Source organism: Chiloscyllium plagiosum, chromosome 29 (assembly GCF_004010195.1).
Source record: "Chiloscyllium plagiosum isolate BGI_BamShark_2017 chromosome 29, ASM401019v2, whole genome shotgun sequence".
Classification (NCBI taxonomy): Eukaryota; Metazoa; Chordata; class Chondrichthyes; order Orectolobiformes; family Hemiscylliidae; genus Chiloscyllium; species Chiloscyllium plagiosum.
In genome coordinates, this window is record NC_057738.1 from 16873857 (window position 1) to 16892577 (window position 18721).

General features: G+C 38.9%; 1 protein-coding gene across 2 annotated transcripts in view; it reads left to right on the top strand.

Moving 5' to 3' along the window:
* The window catches only part of LOC122564402 (oxysterol-binding protein-related protein 10-like), a 256567-nt gene that overhangs the window by 115147 nt on the left and 122699 nt on the right, over window positions 1–18721 (top strand). For both annotated transcript variants that reach the window (XR_006315905.1, XM_043719213.1), the window contains exon 6: window positions 6470–6627. Coding sequence is in view for 1 of the 2 variants with exons in the window: in XM_043719213.1 (XP_043575148.1) it covers window positions 6470–6627 (158 nt within the window). In the remaining variant the exon portion in view is untranslated. The remainder of the gene's footprint in view (window positions 1–6469; window positions 6628–18721) is intronic.

An 18721-nucleotide genomic window follows, 5' to 3' on the forward strand; every position in this document is an offset into this window, starting at 1 on the left:
AGATACATTGTAGAATGTATCCTATCCGGATGATCACTGCTTGGTATGGGAACTGATCTGCCAAGACTACAAGAAATTAGAGTTGTGAACACATCCCAGTCCATCATGCAAACCAACCTTTCTTCCATTTACTCTGACTATACTTCTGGTTGCCTCAGGAAAGCAGCCAAAATAATCAAAGACCCCTCTCACATCTGGTTGTACTGTCTTCAGCCTTTCCTGTCAGGCAGAAGATAGAAAAGTTTGAAAACATGTACCAACAGATTGAAGAACAGCTTCTTCCTGCCGCTCTCAGACTTTTGAATGGACCTCTAACGTACTAAAGTTTATTTTTCTATGCACTATGTTTTGCATTCTGTTCTATTATCCTGATGTACTTATGTAAGATATGATTTGGCTGGATAGCATGAAAAACAATATTTTTCACTCTATTTCAGTACTTGTGACAATAATAAATCAAACAGATTCATGAGCCAATTTCTCTCCATGTTCAATTCTGGTCTCCCTGCTAAAGGAAAGATTATGTTCAACTTGAAAGGATTCAGAAAAGATTTACAAGGGCCTTGGTGGGACTGGAGGGTTTGAGTTATAAGGAGAGGCTGAATAAGCTGGGGATATTTTCCTTGGGCTGAGGGGTAACCTTTATAGTGGTGTATAAAATCATGAGCGGCATGATAGGGTGAATAGCCAAGGTATTTTTCCCAGTGTGTGGGAGTCTAAAGCTCGAGGACATAGGATTAAGGTGAGAGGGGAAAAGTTTAAAACAGACCTAAGGGGCAACATTTTCACACAGAAGGTAGTGCATGTATGGAACAAGCTGCTGGTTGAGGTGGGTACAATTACAACATTTAAAAGGCATCTGGATGGGTATATGAATAGGAAAGGGTTAGTGGGATAGGGGCCAAATGCTGGCAAATAGGACTAGATTAGGTTAGGTTATCTGTTTGACCTGGGTGAGTTGTATCGAAGGGTCTGTTTTCATGCCGTATAACTCTGACTCTATAAATACTTTTACTTCTGTCTGACTCTGACGTTATTATGATCAAGTGGCCCCAATTTTTATGGGATAATTCCCAATTGATTTTAATATGGGACAGGTTAGATCCACTACAGGAACCCAGCTGGATGGATTGTTTGTGTTATTTTTATTATTGTTCCCCTGAGATGATCTAATAAAACATAAGCACACAAGTTTATTTGCAACAGAAATATTGATCAAGGGAAAAAGCACTACCCTCTTAGCATAGATTCAAATGTTTTTAAGTGCATAGTCGATATAATCCAAACATACTTGACAAATTGAAAAGAAACAGCACCTTTCTATCAGAATCAGTACCCTACTACAGCTTGCAACAACTGCTAGAATTCTAAGAACATCAAGTGCTGTATCTCTAGCAAGATTCAGTGTAGCTTGCTTTCAAGGGAAAAATACTTTTTCCATTAGTACTTTGAGCGTATAACTTTTTAAAATAGTCATTGTTATTGTTATCATTATTATTGTTATTACTATTGTACTGACTTAGTTTCCTTCCAGGACTGTACAATCCATGATGCAGCTTTAATTTATTTGCTTTTAAAAAATGAAAACAACTTTTTTTCCACTATCCTAGCACTTTGAACTAGGATTAATAATAACTTATTCTGTGATTAAATTTCTTTAGCTCCATTTCTTCTGAATGCCAATTAGCAAATGCTTCTCTCTTGAATGACTTCCCAACACAGATTGAAGATAAGTCTGTAAAGTTCTTCCTGTAAGTACTTTGGTAGAACCCAGGAGCTCTGACTGACTTCCTCTAGCTTGAAATTGTGAATTCGTTCTTGTTTAAAAACTAAAGGTTAACTCCTGTATGTTTACTTAGAATTCCAAGAACCTAAAATTGCCATAAACAGTATTAAAATACTATTTTTATAATCTCTCAATTTCATCACATTTTGAAGAAATTACTTGCTCAAATGAACACTCAAAGTTGATTTTACCATATTTTGTATCAATTCAAAAGGCAAGCCTCCTGATCTTTCCATTTTGAGCTTGTCAAATTTTCTGTCTTGGACCATCACTACTAGGTTAACATTTCTTGTCTTAAATGACTAAAATATCAATTACAATATATAAATTAATGAATATCTCATGTGAAGTATTATAAATATTATGACACTGACTAAGTCCAGATGTTATGACTTCAAATGTTATTGTGATAAGTTTAAATTGAATTTTGTTTATCTGGTTAGCCTTGGACTACAAGAAATGTGTCAGTCAGTACCTTACCGTGATATTCTTTCTTCTTTCGTATCTATGCTAACTTGTAAAATATGCTTTGTTATTTCTACTGGTGATACACATCTGAATATTATCTTGGACATTTGTGCAAATGACAAAATTTATTCTGTTTTTGAATGGAAAAACTTTGAGGGAACTTTGTTCTTATTCCCTTTGGAATGATTGAGATTGAATGGAGTATAAGCTGATAAAAGAAGGAAGAGAATGGGAGGGAGGATTGTCATGAGGTCATATTCATCTAAAATCAGCAAGGGAGTAATTCTCTTGCCTTAACATCAGCGAAGAACTGCTTACTGAAATCAAACAGACCTAGATCTTCAGAGCAGGTTGAAGTCAGTGCCTGCCAGTTGTTTTAGAGGTGACTGTTGTCACGATTCACGAGGCTATTACACTGGAAGTCAAACCTCACTATTCCAAGATTCAACACAGTCATGGAAAGGTTTAGTTAATCTATTCAAAGTCCTTGACTGATGAACTCCAGTTAAAAGAAAGCCCTCAGCAGGTTCTGGACTTAATAAAAAAAAACATTTGAATTGCGAACAAGTTGTCTTTATCCAATGACAGTTATGAAATTTGAATTGCTAACTTATCAGTCTACAACTTAAACTCTGTCCCTTCTAAAACTCCTTTCTTCACAGATATATACAGACGAACATGGATGTGAAGGGTGGAAAAAGGAAAGAAAAGGGAAGCATAGTTTGCACCAGTCTGCTTCACAGAATTTGATGAATTGTTTTTTCTTTCAATTCTGTTTTTAGTTCTTTGCTGTTGACACAAGGTTGTTTGCACACTAGTGCTTTCCTTTGTTCACTAGTTGAGAATTTGTCCTTTCTCATTGTGTTGGTTTATTTTATTCTTCCTTCAAAAGGTGATTTGCAGAGAAATAGGAGTGGAAGACAGCTGATTGTTACTGCAGACGTCCTAGTACCTCCATATGAGAGAGAGAGAGATTTGTTATGCTTTCTCTTTGCAAGCTAGATAGATCTCTGCATTAGCTTCACTCAAGCCATGATTACAAAAGCAGGAGCTAATCAGAAAGTTATTGTTAAGCTGTTCTGTCTTAGTGTAGAGCCCATTGGCTAGGTCATGCCTACTTCTGCTGTCACTGCTTAAAGAAAGCACAATGTTATACACAATTCAATATATTCCAGTAATCATGATTTCTAAAACTGCAGCTCCTTTTTGTGCAATTGCCTTGGTTTAAAGCAGTATTGTCCCCTTATTTAGTCCAGAGTCCAAAAACACAAGAAATAAAAAGATGTGGTTTTTAACATTTTTTTTGGCTCATGAATTCCTCCACATTAGACCAGATAGCATCTCTAACACCTTACGGTTTTCTGACAACTTTAGGAATAAGGGAAGTGTTAGACTTGCTTTGAGCTTTAACAATCCTGTGAAGAAATTACTTAAGTTTTTTGCCAATTAGTTAATATTTCTGATTTCTGGTCACTGACCAACTTGCCAGAGGAAATAATTTCTCCTTCTTGCTTTATCAAAACTTCTCATACATTTGAATAAATGTTTAGTTTCCCCTTAACCTTAATACGAAGAACAGACTCGGCTTTGGAACTCTCCAATCCTTTATCAACCTGGAAGAATTTCTGTATGCTGTCCATGGATCTCCTTGCTGAAATGTGGTGCGCAAATTGCACATGATATTTCAGTTGAAACATAACCAGTTATTTTCAAAGGTTTAACATTACTTCCTTATCTTCGCATTCTAAGCCAAGTATCCTATATGTTTGTTCAGTGCTGGCAATGTTTTGTGAATATGCACCTTCAGTTCTATCTACATTTCACCTTTAAAAAAAACAAATGTCCCTTTATGTTGTTTCTCCCAAAATGCATCTCAGTGAAATTGCATTTATCCATCCTTTTAAAAATCTGCTACTATGCTGTTCGCTGTTTATTACTTTGTCAAACTTCATGTAATTCACAAACTTTGAGATTGCATTCCCTTTTTTGAAGTCCAAGCCAGTTTATGTACAATAGGAAAAGCAACGGCCCTTATATCACAATGGGAGAGAGTTACACACTTTCCTGGAGTCAAAAAATGTGTTCACTACTACTCTTGCTTACGATCCCTTAGCCAATTCTGTACCAGAGCCATTACCATCCCTTTACTACCATGTTTGTATTGTAATGTGAGATTTATATCTTTTTTTAGAAAACAGTGTGGCTTTGAAATTAATATAATGATGGTCTATTTTTGTGAATTGGTTTTGAAATTAACTAGGTCACTCTTTCCAGAAGCATGATTTTAAAACCAGTATGTGTCCCAGAGAGCAGGTAACTGCAAGGATTCCTGGAATTTTAATGGAATTTTGTTTATATAAAGGAGGATTTATGGCAGGAGGGAGAAAAGACTAAGTCACTAGCTACAGGAGATTTGGTGATGTGTTTTTTTTTGTTTCAGAAGCTTTTGGGTTCAGTTCGAAGGAGAACTGACTGGTCATAAACAAGTATAGTTTCTCGTGGGAAAATGTTTGTTTAGAACAGTTGAGATAATTGGTTACTTTAGGGAAGCCGTTTGGTCAGTGAAACTATACAGACCAAGAATTTTGTTAGAACTCTCTGCAGATTGCAAAAAGCCTGAGAAAGTCTCATCTGTCAGAGGAATTTGGGAGTCCTTGTGCAGAAGTTATAAAAACCAAGGCTATAAGTTCAGCAGGTAGTAGGGGAGATTTGTGAACAGTTAGCCTTTATTTCAAAGAGGATGGAATATAAAAATAAGTTTTGTTACAATTGTACAAGGCGCTAGTCAGACCACACCTAGATTACAGTGAATAGGTTTGTTCCCTTATCAAAGGAAAAAAATATCAGCATAAGAGACAATCCAGAGAAGGTTTACTAGTTTGATTTCTGATATGGAGAGAACTCACTTCAGAGGAGAGGTCGACTATGTTGGACCTGTACTCACTGGTGTTTAGAAGAATGAGAGGCAACTATATTGAAACATGCTAGATTAGGGGGCTTGATAGGGTACATGTGGAAAGGCTGGTTTCTCTCATGGGTGAGTCTAAGTACAAAACACACAATCTTGGAGCAAGGAGTTGCCCAGCTAGTACAGGGATAAGGAGGAATTTCATCTTGAAGTTTAATTAATTTGTGGAATTCTTTACTGGACAGGGCTGTAAAGGCTGCATGGAAAAGTATATTCAAGGCTAAAATTGACAGATTTTTAATCAGGAAGCAAATCAAAGATTATGGGCAAAAGGCAGCCAAGTGTAGGTATGGATTATCACATCAGCCATGATCTCATTGAATAGCAGACTCTATGGGGCAAGTGGCCTCCTTCAGCTCTTATGTTTTATGCTGTTAGTTGTGTGAAAAATTTGAGTGGTGAAATCTTCGCGGCTCACAGGACTGGAACTGGGAAGAAACAGTGAAATCGAACCTGCAGTTTGGACAAAGAAGGAACATTTCTCTGGATTTTGATTAACAGTAAATTGATGTTGGAAAGTAGATCGATTTGGCTTTGTCACTGTCTTTAGTTCTTTGAAACTGTGTTACTTATTGTTTAGTTTTATTTATCTATTTATTTATTTATTTTGTGCAAAAATACTTTTTTTTAAATCCTTAAAGCGAAATCTGTAGCCTTGTGAGCTCACGTTTCAGTGAAACGCTGTTATGTTTAAAAACAAATCTATCAGCCAGATTCTGTTCTGGTATCTGACTTAACTACTTGTGACATCATCTGGATTCATATCACTATTTTACAAGTATGTACTTTGCAGTATTTTATTATATATCTATTAATAATCCTTGTGTGCACATATGTCTACTTATAGGTTTTAAAATCTTTTGTCTCTGGAACTTCTGTGTTGTGGCTTTTGAAGCAAAATCCACAGCACATAAAAGAAAAGTCCCATGAATGCTGAAAATCTGGAATAAAAACTAAATATGTTGGATATACTGAAGAGTCATATTAGTCTCACAATATCAATACTTGTTTCTTTCTCCACAGACGCTGCCAGACCTGTTGAACGGTCTACTTCCATGCTGCATATCTCAATGATTCTGACCCTATGAATCTGCATAGATAATATATTCCTGCATAGTTAACTTATGAAGTAAATTGTGTGAATTAGACTGCAGATGTGTTTTTTTAAAAATAACTTTACTACAAATAAGCCAGTTTACTTGCCAAAATGCGGGACTAGTAATATGCTGCTGCAATATTTTTTTCAGAAACTGTGCTAGGATGGCAGGGACCAAGATCTCGTTCAGCTGAGCAGTTGAAGAATGGAAATATATGCGCTTCACCTTCAATGCCTTCGAATAATGCAAATATTGTGTGGTCTGCAACACCTAGTCAGGTCAAACAAGGACTGCGGCACCCTTCTGAGGTATGTGGACTATGAAATTACTTTTTCAATCTAAAATATTTAAATATTAGGTCTCCTTACTTTTGGCACAGGTGAGATTGTTTGTCATCGCAGTTTATTTGGTAACTATCTAATTTTAGTGTGGAGTTGCTGAATGGCCTGTTCCATATTGCAGCTTCTACCTAACTGAATATATTGTCTTTTGCTTAGCGTTGAGATGATGTGGAATGATAATTTCTTTCTGAGCAGGCTACTTCAAATAAACTCTGTACAACTGAGCAATAACTTCCGAAGATTTTGTCAGAACAACACCAAAATCCTTTTGTAACCGATTTGTGTAAAGGTTATAATAGCTTAAGGCCCTATGTTATGTAAGTATCATTCGTATTATTCAATATAGGTAAGCTTGTGAGTCACCAGTAGCAATGCAAGATTCTTTCAAAGAAATTTGCTGTTATGCCAAAGAGAGTCTTTCTTTGTGATATTTCATATGAACATACGAACAAGGAATAATCTTTCAACCTCTTGGTAACCAGGAATCTGTCTACCTCTGCCTCAAAAATATTTAAAGATTCTGCATGCAGTGTTTTGAAGAAAGGAATTCCAACGAATCATGGAACTTTGGACTCCACATTTACCTGATGAAGGAGCAGTGCTCCGAAAGCTAGTGCTTCCAAATAAACCTGTTGGACTATAGCCTGGTGTTGTGTGATTTTTAACTTTGTCCACCCAATCCAACAGCAGCTCCTCCAAACCATACCTGCGCTGAAATCATTGTTCATAGAAGGGCATGCGTTACTAGAGTTGTATGTTTCATTTGTCGCCATGGGGCTACCATACCTGAAGTATAGGATGACACGTAGGGCAGAACATTTCTGTAATTTTGAGTTACAAGTGGTGTGAGACAAAATGCGAACATCCAATTTGTTTGCTATTTTATCCAATTTTCCTGATGTATGTTAATGATGGAGATATAGGTGTTCAGAGAGCTATTTCAAAGTTGACAGAATTTGGAACAATTACGAACTGTGAGGAGGACAATGGAGAACTCCAAAAGGACAGAGACAAGTTAGTGGTGTGAGCAGATACGTGACAAAAGGGGTATAATGCAGGGAAGTTAGGTGATGCATTTTGCTATGAAGAGCATGGACAGACATTATAAATTAAGGGATACATTTTCAAAAGGAGTGCAGGAAAGGAGGGACCCGGATATATATGTGCACAAATCACAAAAGTGGCAAGACAGGTTAAGAAAGCAATTAATGAGGAGACAATATCTTCAGCTTTATTAATTGGAGCATAGAGTACAAGTGCAAGGGGATGATGATGAATTTATACAAAACACTTGTTAGACCTAACCTGGAGTGCTGTGTACAGTTCTGGGCACCACATTATAGGAAGGGTGTGAACGCATGAAAAATTGCAAAAGTGTTTCAATAATAGTTTCATGGATGAGAAATTTTAGTTATGCAGATAAATTAAAGAATTTGGAACTGTTCTACTTGGAGAGAAGTTGGTTAAGTGGATATCCGACAGAGGTTGTCAAAATTATGAATGGCTGGATAAATTAAGCTTCCTGTGATTATATGATTTTAGAGGTTCAGGTATTTTAAATAAAAATCGAACTGAGTGTTATGATGTGTGTTTATGTTGTTGAAGGAATGTGCCAAGGCCAGAAGGCTTTGGCTAGAACCATTGTTCAGTCAAGCCCAGGCCCTGATAAATGCCCACTGGAACAGGCGCTTATCTTTAGCGATTCAACTAGGGTCGGCCGGGCAGATGATCTCCCTAGTTAGTGCTAAATCAGTTACTGGTTTTGAAAGGTGTATAGATTCACTATAGGAATAAATGAGAGAGGTCCCTCAAAATTTGGTAGACGGAATATATTTGTGAAGAACATAGACTTTATATTTTGAATGTTAGTACTTGAATTAACAGAAGAGAAAGTAAATGTTTTGTAATGTAAATGACTGGGAATAACTGACTTTATAAATGACCTATAAGACACATTTATTGTAACAAAGATTTCTAAAATAAAGAATAAATGTTGCAAAAATCGTATCTGTAAATGCTGTCATTCATTATCAACAAATATGTACTATCACTGATTAATTCTGTTAATTTAAATGTGATAAACATTAAAGTGTCATTCATGTCCCAGACTTCCTGTCAGCAGCTTCAGAAACTTTTTATAATCCTAATTGATGCTAATACCAGACAATTTAGATCCAAGAATGAAACTTGGCTTGATAGGTCGTAAGTTTTATTTTTGCTTACTATGGCGGTTCATCATTGAACATATTCACTTGAGGCAGCCAAGGTTTTTGTAACATGAGCATACGTTTAATAAACAAAATAAATGCAACAAATAAGGTATACAAGTCAACTTGAAACGATTGTAACCTAACTATAGCTTGCAAAGAGTTACCCTTTTCCTTGGGAATATCTTTTTCATATCCTGAATCCGAGAGAACTATAACTCCTGCTGTAGCACTTGAATTTGTTACTCAACTGACTCTTCTTAGTTTTCCTCCTCGAATTGTAACAAAAGTTTTAGACTTATTTCCAGATCAAATAGCCTGAGCCTTTCAGTTCTGACAGCCTGCAAACTTCCATATGAATTCTCATTGCTTTGAATCTTCAAAGAAAAACCATAGCATTAATTTTCTTTCATAATTGCCTTAACAAAGTATCTGTTACAATATTGTCCTTGATAGGAAAATTAATGATCCTCAACGTCTATGGTTGTAAATTAAACTCCAAGAAAGCAGTCTTCAACTTTTGTCTGAGACTCTCTTCAAAGAATCCAAAGGATTGTGGTCCATATGATACCAGTTTCTGCAGATTTGTTGTATGTTTGAACATCAAAATTCAGTGGAGCCAATTCAAGGTTCATTATCTCTTCGTCTAGCATTAAATGTTTCTGTTGAAATATATTTAATTTCTTGGGAAAATAATTGAATTGCTATTCCATTCTCCTGTTGTTTTATTTATTTTCTCACCTACCTGGACAACTGTCTACATAATTCACACAATTTACATGGCTTCCCATAAGTACGGTTATCAAACTATCAAAGGCATTCTGGCATTCTTTGTTATCATTCAAATTTCTTTCTGTAATTTCATAAGGGGAACTACTATAGTGCTGAAGTTCAAATTAAATGCTGATAAAATTCATTCATGCTAGTAGATTGCAACGTTTTGTTAGGACACATAATAATTTGAAGAAGCCATTGCTTGCTTTCTTCTCTAATTGCTTCTTGGCCTTGTCTCACAAAGTGGCCCAAGTATATTTTGAATTGGAAAATTCACTTTTAACCAGATTTATGACCAAATTGACTCTAAGTGATCAAGGAGTTCTTTTAAGTGATATAAATTGTTTTCCTAGGTTTGGCTGAACATGCCCAATTTGTCAATGCAGTTAACTAATTGACAGAGTCCATATAAGGATACAAAAGCTACTAATTCTTTGGCTATACCAGTCAATGAAACTTGCCAATACCCTTTTGGCAAATTAGTTTTTGTGTAACAAATCAGGCATGCTCAATTCTCTCACCATAATCTTAAAGTATGGAATCTGATGCTAACCTGTCTGTAACTATGTTAACTTACCAATAATCAGTACATAGAGTTTTGTGGTCCATGAGTTTCAGAGCCATCAAGATTGCAGAGTTCCAGCTTCTTTGGTTCAATAATGTTATTGTCCAACATGAATTAAATCCAGTTCTGACGAGGGTCACTCGACCCAAAACACGAACTGTGCTTTGTCTCCACAGATGCTGGTCGACTTGCTGTGTTTTCCCAGCAAGTTTTTTGTTTATAAACTAATCTCTTCTCTCACTTGAGTTAATCTTTTTGAAGTAAATGTGCAAGGTTGTGGATTTATAGGTAAAGCATCCTCTGTTAATATCATGTGTAGACAGAGTTATTTCTAGCCCATTCACACAAATTGATTCATGAGTTTATACCAATCCTTGCAAATAATTTCAGCACTTTTCTGGAAGTTAGCATAATATTTCAGTTAAAATTTTAAGCACCTTGGTATTTGTTATCTAATTTGATTACTGAAAGATTAGCTTTGACATTAGAATTTCTGGTTTATTCTTAAATCATTGTTTTATCTTTATTTTACTCTTTTTTTTTTACAACTATAATAGATTTCTTTTGTGATTATCCTACTTGTCATTGTACTGTTCCAACATGTTAACATGACATACTTGCTGATATTTCCACCTACCTGGAGAACTGTCTACATAATTCACATAATTGAGTTGCTTTTTGATTTCTTGTCCAGTGAATCTTGCTTTTAATGTTTCCCCGGAGACAAATAACAGTACTAATATAGTACAGTACTAATTTCAGCAAAAAAAAATGAATTTGGCCGCCTTATCTGTTTTAGCTTTCACTGTTTATTGACCACTTTTCAAAATGCTTTTTAGCCACCCTTGAGAGTTGTGTCAGTAGTTCTTAGCGTATGGTCAGAAGTATACTGTGTTCTGGATTATATTATTTTTGGCAAACAGTATCAATGCAATTTCTTCATTCTGATCATTAGGACATACCGAACAATAAGCTCTAATCGTAGTATGTAAAATTTGAGGCTGACTTTGTAATGCTCCTTGAGATTGTGGATGATAAGTTTATTTATTATTTATTTTATCATTATGTCTCAAATATTCAAATAAATGTCAAATTTTGTTTCTTTGGGTATTCCATATCTTGTTTAAAACAGGCGAACACATTTTTCCATTACCATATTACTGTATTTTTTTCTGAAAGGCGCTGCTTCAAGAAATCTTGAAACATCGTAATTGTTAAAAGACACTGATTCCCACCCTTGATTTGAGATAGGGGTCCTAAAAAAATCTATTAACTTTGCTGAATGTCTCTTTGAAAACTGGAATTAGTATTCAAAGAGCAGGTTCAAATGATGGTTGGGGGTTTCCACTACCTGATATAGGTTGCGTATCTGGCAAAACATCACCATATCTTTATATAATCGTGGCCATGAAAATGTTTCCGTAGTTTAGCCTGAGATTTCCTAATATCTAATTGACTTGGTGTTAGAATTTCATAAATCACCTGTAATATTTTGTTGCAATATCAGAGGATCCTATTCGTAATTGACTACTGTCCATTCCTCATTGGCTGTTATTGAAGGTTGTTTTCAGTTCTTTCCCATTTTAAATAATAACACTGTGGTATTGGTTTCTATATTATTACTCATTCTAAACTTGATTGTATATCCTGTTCTCCTGAACTAAGATCATCTCTAACTGTTGAAGAAATACCATCTTTGATTGACAGTGCTTCCAACCTCTTCCCCCCCGCCCCCTACACTATGCTTCCCATTTTCCTTGAGAATCATGTACTCTTCAACATTCAGGACTCAAGCATTGTCATCCTGCAGCCACATCTTTATTATGGATAGTGGATCATGTTTATTCACTTTAATGTGCGCAATACATTTGTTTATTTTGTTGTGGATGCTACACACAGATTCAGAGCCTTTTTTTTCTTTGTTATTTTTGTAACATCTAGTCTTGACTTTTGATGTATTCCCAGGTATTATTCCCCTCTCTGTCCCTTACTGCCATTCTCTGATCCTCATACTTCTTGATTATTTTCCTTCCTTAGTTTGTCTCTGCTATTTGACGTGCCATATCATTCCATATTGCCTCTGATTTAGATTAAAAACCTTCTAACTTCCCTAGTTATACAGTTCACAAGAGCACTGGCCCCAGCATGGTTCAGGTGTAAGCTGTCCCAATGGTCCAGTCTCCACCTTCCCCAGTATTGGTCCCAGTAGCCCAGAAACTAGAACCGACTTCTGCCATATGAGTCTTTGAATAAATATTCATCTCTCTAATTTTTACATACCCAATGTCAAGTTTCACAAGACTTTAGTAACTGGATATTATAAACTTTGAGGTTCTACTTTTCAGTTTAGTGCCTAACTCCTCAAACTCAATGTGCAGAACCTCTTTCTTAGCTCTGGTCATGTTGTTGTACCTACAATGTACTGGGTCTAATGGATCTATCTCCTGCTGCAAATTTATTTCGTGTTTTTGAGAGCACTATCGCTCTGCTATTTTCTGAGTCTGTAGATTAAGGTGCAAAGATGGCCTTTAGTAGAAAAATGTGCTCTTCCTGTCATACATGGGAAATTAAGGAGAACTTCAGTATTCCTGGTTATGATGTCTGCAGGAAGTGTGTTTGGTTGTGAAACCTATTGGATCACATGGATCGGTTGGCGCAGCAGTTAGAGGCAATGAGGAATTTACAGGAACCAGATGGTGTCATGGCAATTTTAGGAAGGGAGGAAAACTGCAGATACAGTCAGGTAGATGGGTTACCTCCAGGAAAGGTCGGAGGGGTAGGTATATAGTGCAGGAGTCTCCTGTGGTGCGCTCCATCTCAAACAAGTCTGCTGTTTTAGAAAATGTGAAGTGTGATGGAATGTCGGGGAATATTTCTGGTGAGACTGGCTCTATTGTAATGAGGGGTATGTCCGGTTCTAAACGATTTAATTGTGGAAGGGGACTCTCTAGTCAGAGGCAGATGTTTCTGTAGCCGACAAGGAGACATCAGAATGGTTTGTTGTCTCCATGTGCCAGGATCAAGGATATCTCTGAGAAGGTGCAGAATATTTGACGGGGAGAGAGACCAGCAGGATGTTGTTGTAAACTTAGGAGCTAATGGTGTAGGAAGGGAGAAGGATGAGGTTCTGAGGAGTGAACATAGGAAATTAATCAGGAAGTTTAAAAAGTAGGTCCCCAAATCTAGTGATATCAGGGTTTCTCCTGGTGCCATGAACTAGTGAGAATAGGAAAACGAGAACAGAGCTGATGAATGCCTGGCTGAGGAGCTGGTAGGGATTCACATTTTTAGATCCTTGGAATCTCTTCTGGGGTAGAAGTGACCTGTATAAGAAGAATGGATTGGAAGGGGCCTAAGATACTGACAAGGATATTTTCTCAAGGTGCTCTGAAGGATTTAAATTAATGGGTGAGGTGGGGGCAGGGATGGGGGGAGAGGCAGGTCCAGAGAGCTGGTGAGAAAAGAGATCAGTTTGAAACTGGTGCAGTTGGGACAAGGAGTGAGTCAAACTGTTGGGGCAGGCAAGAACAAAACAGAGAACAAGGTAGGGCTGATAAATTAAACTGCATTTATTTCAATGCGCGAGGCCCCACAGGTAAGGCAGGGGAACTCCGGGCATGGTGGAGGACATGGGATTGGGATATCATAACAATTACAGAAATATGGCTCAGGGCTGGTTAGGAGTGGCAGCTTAATGTTCCAGGATATAGATGTTGTAGGAAGGATAGAAAGGGACTCAAAGGAGGTCAAGGGAGTGGCTGATTAGGGATAACATTATGTCTGCATTTGGGAAATATTTTCTGTACATCCAGGGTTGGACATAAGAAATGGATGATCATCTTGTTGGAATTGTACTGCAAGAGTCCCCAGTAGTCAGCAGGAACTTGAGAAGCAAATATGTAAGGAGATCTCCGTTATCTGCAAAAATAATACCAGGAGATTTTAACTTTCCAAACACAGAATGGGACTGCCATAGTGTTAAAGACTTGGATGGAGAGGAATTTAAGTATGGATAATTTTCTGATTCAGCATGTGGGTGTACTACTAGAGAAGGTGCAAAACTTGACTAACTCTTGGGAAATAAGGCAGGGCAGGTGACTGAGGTGTCAGTGGGGGAGCACTTTGTGGTCAGTGATCATAATTGTATTAGTTTCAAAATAATGATGGAAAAAGATAGACCAGATCTAAAAGTTGAAGTTCTAAATTGGAGAAAGGCCAATTTTGATGGTATTAGGCAAGAACTTTAAAAAGTTGATTGCAGGCGAATGTTCACAGGTAAAGGGATGGTTGGGATGTGGGAAATCTTCAAAAACCAGATAACAAGAACCCAGAGACAGTATGTTCCTGTTAGGGTGAATGGCAAGGCTGGTGACTGTAGGGAATACTGGATGACTAGAGAAATTGAGGTTTTGGTCAAGAAAAGGAAGGAAGCATGTTTCAGGTACAGATAGCAGGGATCGAGTGAATCTCAAGAAGAGTACAAAGGCAGTAGAAGTATACCTGAGGGAAACCAGGAGGGCAAAAAAGGGACATGAGAGCTTTGGCAGATAGGGTTAAGGAGAATCTAAAGGGCTTCTACAAATACATTAGGACTTAAGAGTAATTAGGAGAGAACTTTGGCAGCCTTGCTATCTTTCAGTAGCAATTTGTGGAACTACAGGAGATGTGGGAGATACTAAATGAGTATTTTGCTTCAGTGTTTACTGTGGAGGCTGGAGAACTTGCGGAATTAAATAGCACCACCTTGAAAAATGTCCATATTACAGAGGTGGTGGTACTGGATGTTGTAAAATGCATAAAGGTGGATAAATCCCCAGATCAGATGTTCCCGAGAACTTTGTGGGATGCTAGTTGATTGCTGGGCCCATTACTGAGATATTTATATCATCGATAGCCACACGTGAGGTGCGAGAAGACTGGAGATTGGCTAGCATGATGCTTTTATTTAAGAAAGGTGGTAAGGACAAGCTAAGGAAGTATAGACCAGTGAGCCTGAAATCTGTGGTGGGCAATTTGTTGGAGTGGTTCCTGAGGGACAGGATTTACATGTATTTGGAAAGGCAAGGACTGAGTAGAGATGGTCAACATCGCTTTGTGCCTCACTAACTTGATTGAGATTTTTGCAGAAGTAACAAAGAGGATTGATTGAAGGCAGAATGGTGGATGTTGTCTCTAGGGACTTCCATAAGGCGTTTATCAAGGTTGTACATGGTAGACTGGTTAACAAGGCTAAGTCACATGGAATACAGGGAGAACTAGCCATTTGGGTACAGAATTGGCTCGAAGACAGGAGGCGGGATGATTGTTTTTCAGACTGGAGACCTGTGACTAGTGGTGAGCCACAAGGATTGGTGCTGGGACCCCACTGCTCTTTGTTACTTATATAAATGATTTGGGGATGTGAACACAGGAGGTATGGTAATTAAGTTTGAGATGATGCTAAAATTGTAGGTGTGGTTGACAGTGAAGACGGTTACCTCAGAATACAACAGGATCTGATGGGCTAAAGGGCGAAGGAGTGGCAGATAAATTTAATTTAGATAAACGAGAGGTGCTGCATTTTGGAAAGGCAATCAGAGCAGGACTTGTACACACAATGGTGAGGTTCTGGGGTGTGTTACTAAGCAAAAAGACCTTGGAGTGCAAGTTCATTGTTTCTTGGAAGCAGAGTCGCAGGCAGACAATAATGAAGAAGGCATTTCGTATGCTTGCCTTTATTGGTCAGTGTGTATCGAAGTTGGGAGGTCATGTTGCAGCTGTGTAGGATGTTGGTTCAGCCACTTTTGGAATATTGTATTCCATTCTGGCCTCAGTGACATAGGAAAGATATTGTGAAACTTGAAAGGTTTCAGAAAAGGTTTACAAGGATGTTGCCTGGGTTGGAGGGTTTGAGCTATAGGGAGAGTCTGAATAGACTGGAGCTACTTTATCTGGGGCATCTGAGGCTGAGGGGCTACCTTATAGAAGTTTATAAAGTCATAGGGTGAATAGCCAAGATAATTTCCCTGGGGTGTGGGAGTCCAAAACTAGAGGTTCGAGGGGAAAGATTTAAAAGGGGCCTAAGGGCAACTGCTTCACATAGAGGGTATAGTGTGTATGGAATGAGCTGCTAGAGAAGTGGAGCTGGTACAATTACAAGATTTAAAAGTTAAAAATCACACAACTCCAGATTATAGTCTAGCAGGCTTATTTGGAAGTAATAGCTTTCAGAGCACTACACCTTCATGTGGTTGTGGAGTACAAGATCATAAGACACAGAATAGTTGGGTCACCTGTCCTATGCCATGAACCCAAGATCCTGATTAAGGTCATCCTCATGGGTACCAAACTTGGTCTCTGCTTGGCCACTTTGTGTTGTTGCCGAAGTACGTCTTGGAGGGCGACTGCAAGGAAGTGTACTGATAACTGAACAACCACGGACACTACAAGCAACTACTGGCCGATCCGACCAAAGAACGCACCCGTGAACTAAACACATTGATCAAGACTTTTGATCCAGTCCTTTAGGGTTCCTGACATGCTCTCATCCCACGTACTTGTCACGTAGGTGACTCCTGCCTTCCGAAGATACACAAAGCCAACACACCTGGGCGCCCCATTGTATCAGGCAATGGGACCCTGTGTGAGATCCTCTCAGGCTATGTCGAAGGCACCTTGAAACCCATTGTACAGGGGACCACCAGCTTCTGTCACACTACTGTTACAGAAACTCAACCTACGGACTAGTTGAACCGGGAACATTACTCATCAAAATGGACATTTCAGCACTATGCGCCAGCATCCCTCACGCTGACTGCAGTACTGCAACAGCCCTAGTGCTCAATACCAACAATTGCCACTCTCCGAGCACCATCCTGGAACTTATCCGTTTCACCTTCGACCACCACGTTTCACCTTTGCCAACCAGTTTTTCATCCAAACACACAGAACAGGACACATTTCTCCCCGTGTCTTTGTGGGTTTCCTCCGGGTGCTCCGGTTTCCTCCCACAGTCCAAAAGATGTGCAGGTCAGGTGAATTGGCCGTGCTAAGTTGCCCATAGTGTTAGGTGCATTAGTCAGAGGGGGAATAGGTCTGGGTGGGTTACTCTTCGGAGGGTTGGTGAGGACTGGTTGGGCCGAAGGGCCTGTTTCTACACTGTCTGGAATCTAATCTAACAGCCATGGGGACCAACTTTGCATCCTAATGTGGAAACATTTTCGAACATGACTTCTTTGCTGCATAGGGCCCCCACCCAACACTGCATGCCAGATATATTGATTATGTTTTCTTCCTCTGGACTCATGGTGAGGAGTGACTGAAACAACTACACAGTGATATCAATGAGTTTCATCCCACCATTAGACTTATCATTGAATTCTGTTTTAGTATCTGTCTCATTCTTGGGCATGTGCATCTGCATCAAGAATGGGCACCTCAGTACCTCACTCTAATGCAAACCTACAGATAACCTCCTGATGCTACACTTCTCTAGCTTCCACCCTAATCATATTAAAACAGCGATCCCCTATGGACAAGCCATGCATACGCAGGATCTGTTCAGATGAGGAGGAATGTGATAGACACCTGAAGGTGCTCAAGGATGCCCTCATAAGATTAGGGTATGATGCTCAACTCATTGATCACCAGTTCCGACGTGCCACAGCGAGAAACCGTAATGACCTCTTCAGAAGACAGGCACGGGTCGCAATTGATAGGGTACCCTTTGTTTTCCAGTACTTCCCAGGAACCAAAAAACTATGCCGTGTTTTTCACAGCCTGAACATCTCGCCAAGACCTTCTCAAAGCCTCCACTTCTCTCCTTTAAACCACTGCCATACTTTAAACAGACTATTTGATCGCAGCAAACTGCCCAGCCTTCAGGGCAACATCGACCATAACACCATACAACCCTGTCATGTCAACCACTGGAAGACATATCAGAGTGTCGACACTGATTGCATCATTGCCCGTGAGTACACCATCCACTGTGTATGCAGCAGCTTCTTGTGACTTGGCCAATGTTGTCTATCTCATACACTGCACCACATTGGCAAGACCAAGCAGACTCAAAGACAATGGATGAAGTGACAGCATGGTGGCTCAGTGGTTAGCACTGCTGCCTCACAGCGCCAGGGACCCAGGTTTGATTCCTGCCTTGGGTGATTGTCTGTGTGGAGTTTGCACATTCTCCCCGTGTCTGCGTGGGTTTCCTCTGGGTGCTCCGATTTCCTCCCAAATCCAAAGATTGCAGGTTAAGTGAATTGGCCATGCTAAATTGTCCATAGTCAGGGGTGAATATAGGTTTGGGGAATGGGTCTGGGTGGGTTGCTCTTTGGAAGGTCAATGTGGACTTGTTGGGCTGAAGAGCCTGTTTCCATACTGTAAGGTATCTAATATCTAACAATCAACAGCCAGGGGTTTTCCCTCCCGGTTGGGGAGCACTTCAGTGGTAAGAGACATTTGGCCTCAGATCTTTGAATGACCGTCCTGCAAGGCAGACATTGGGATAGGCAACAATGCTCAGTGGCCAAGC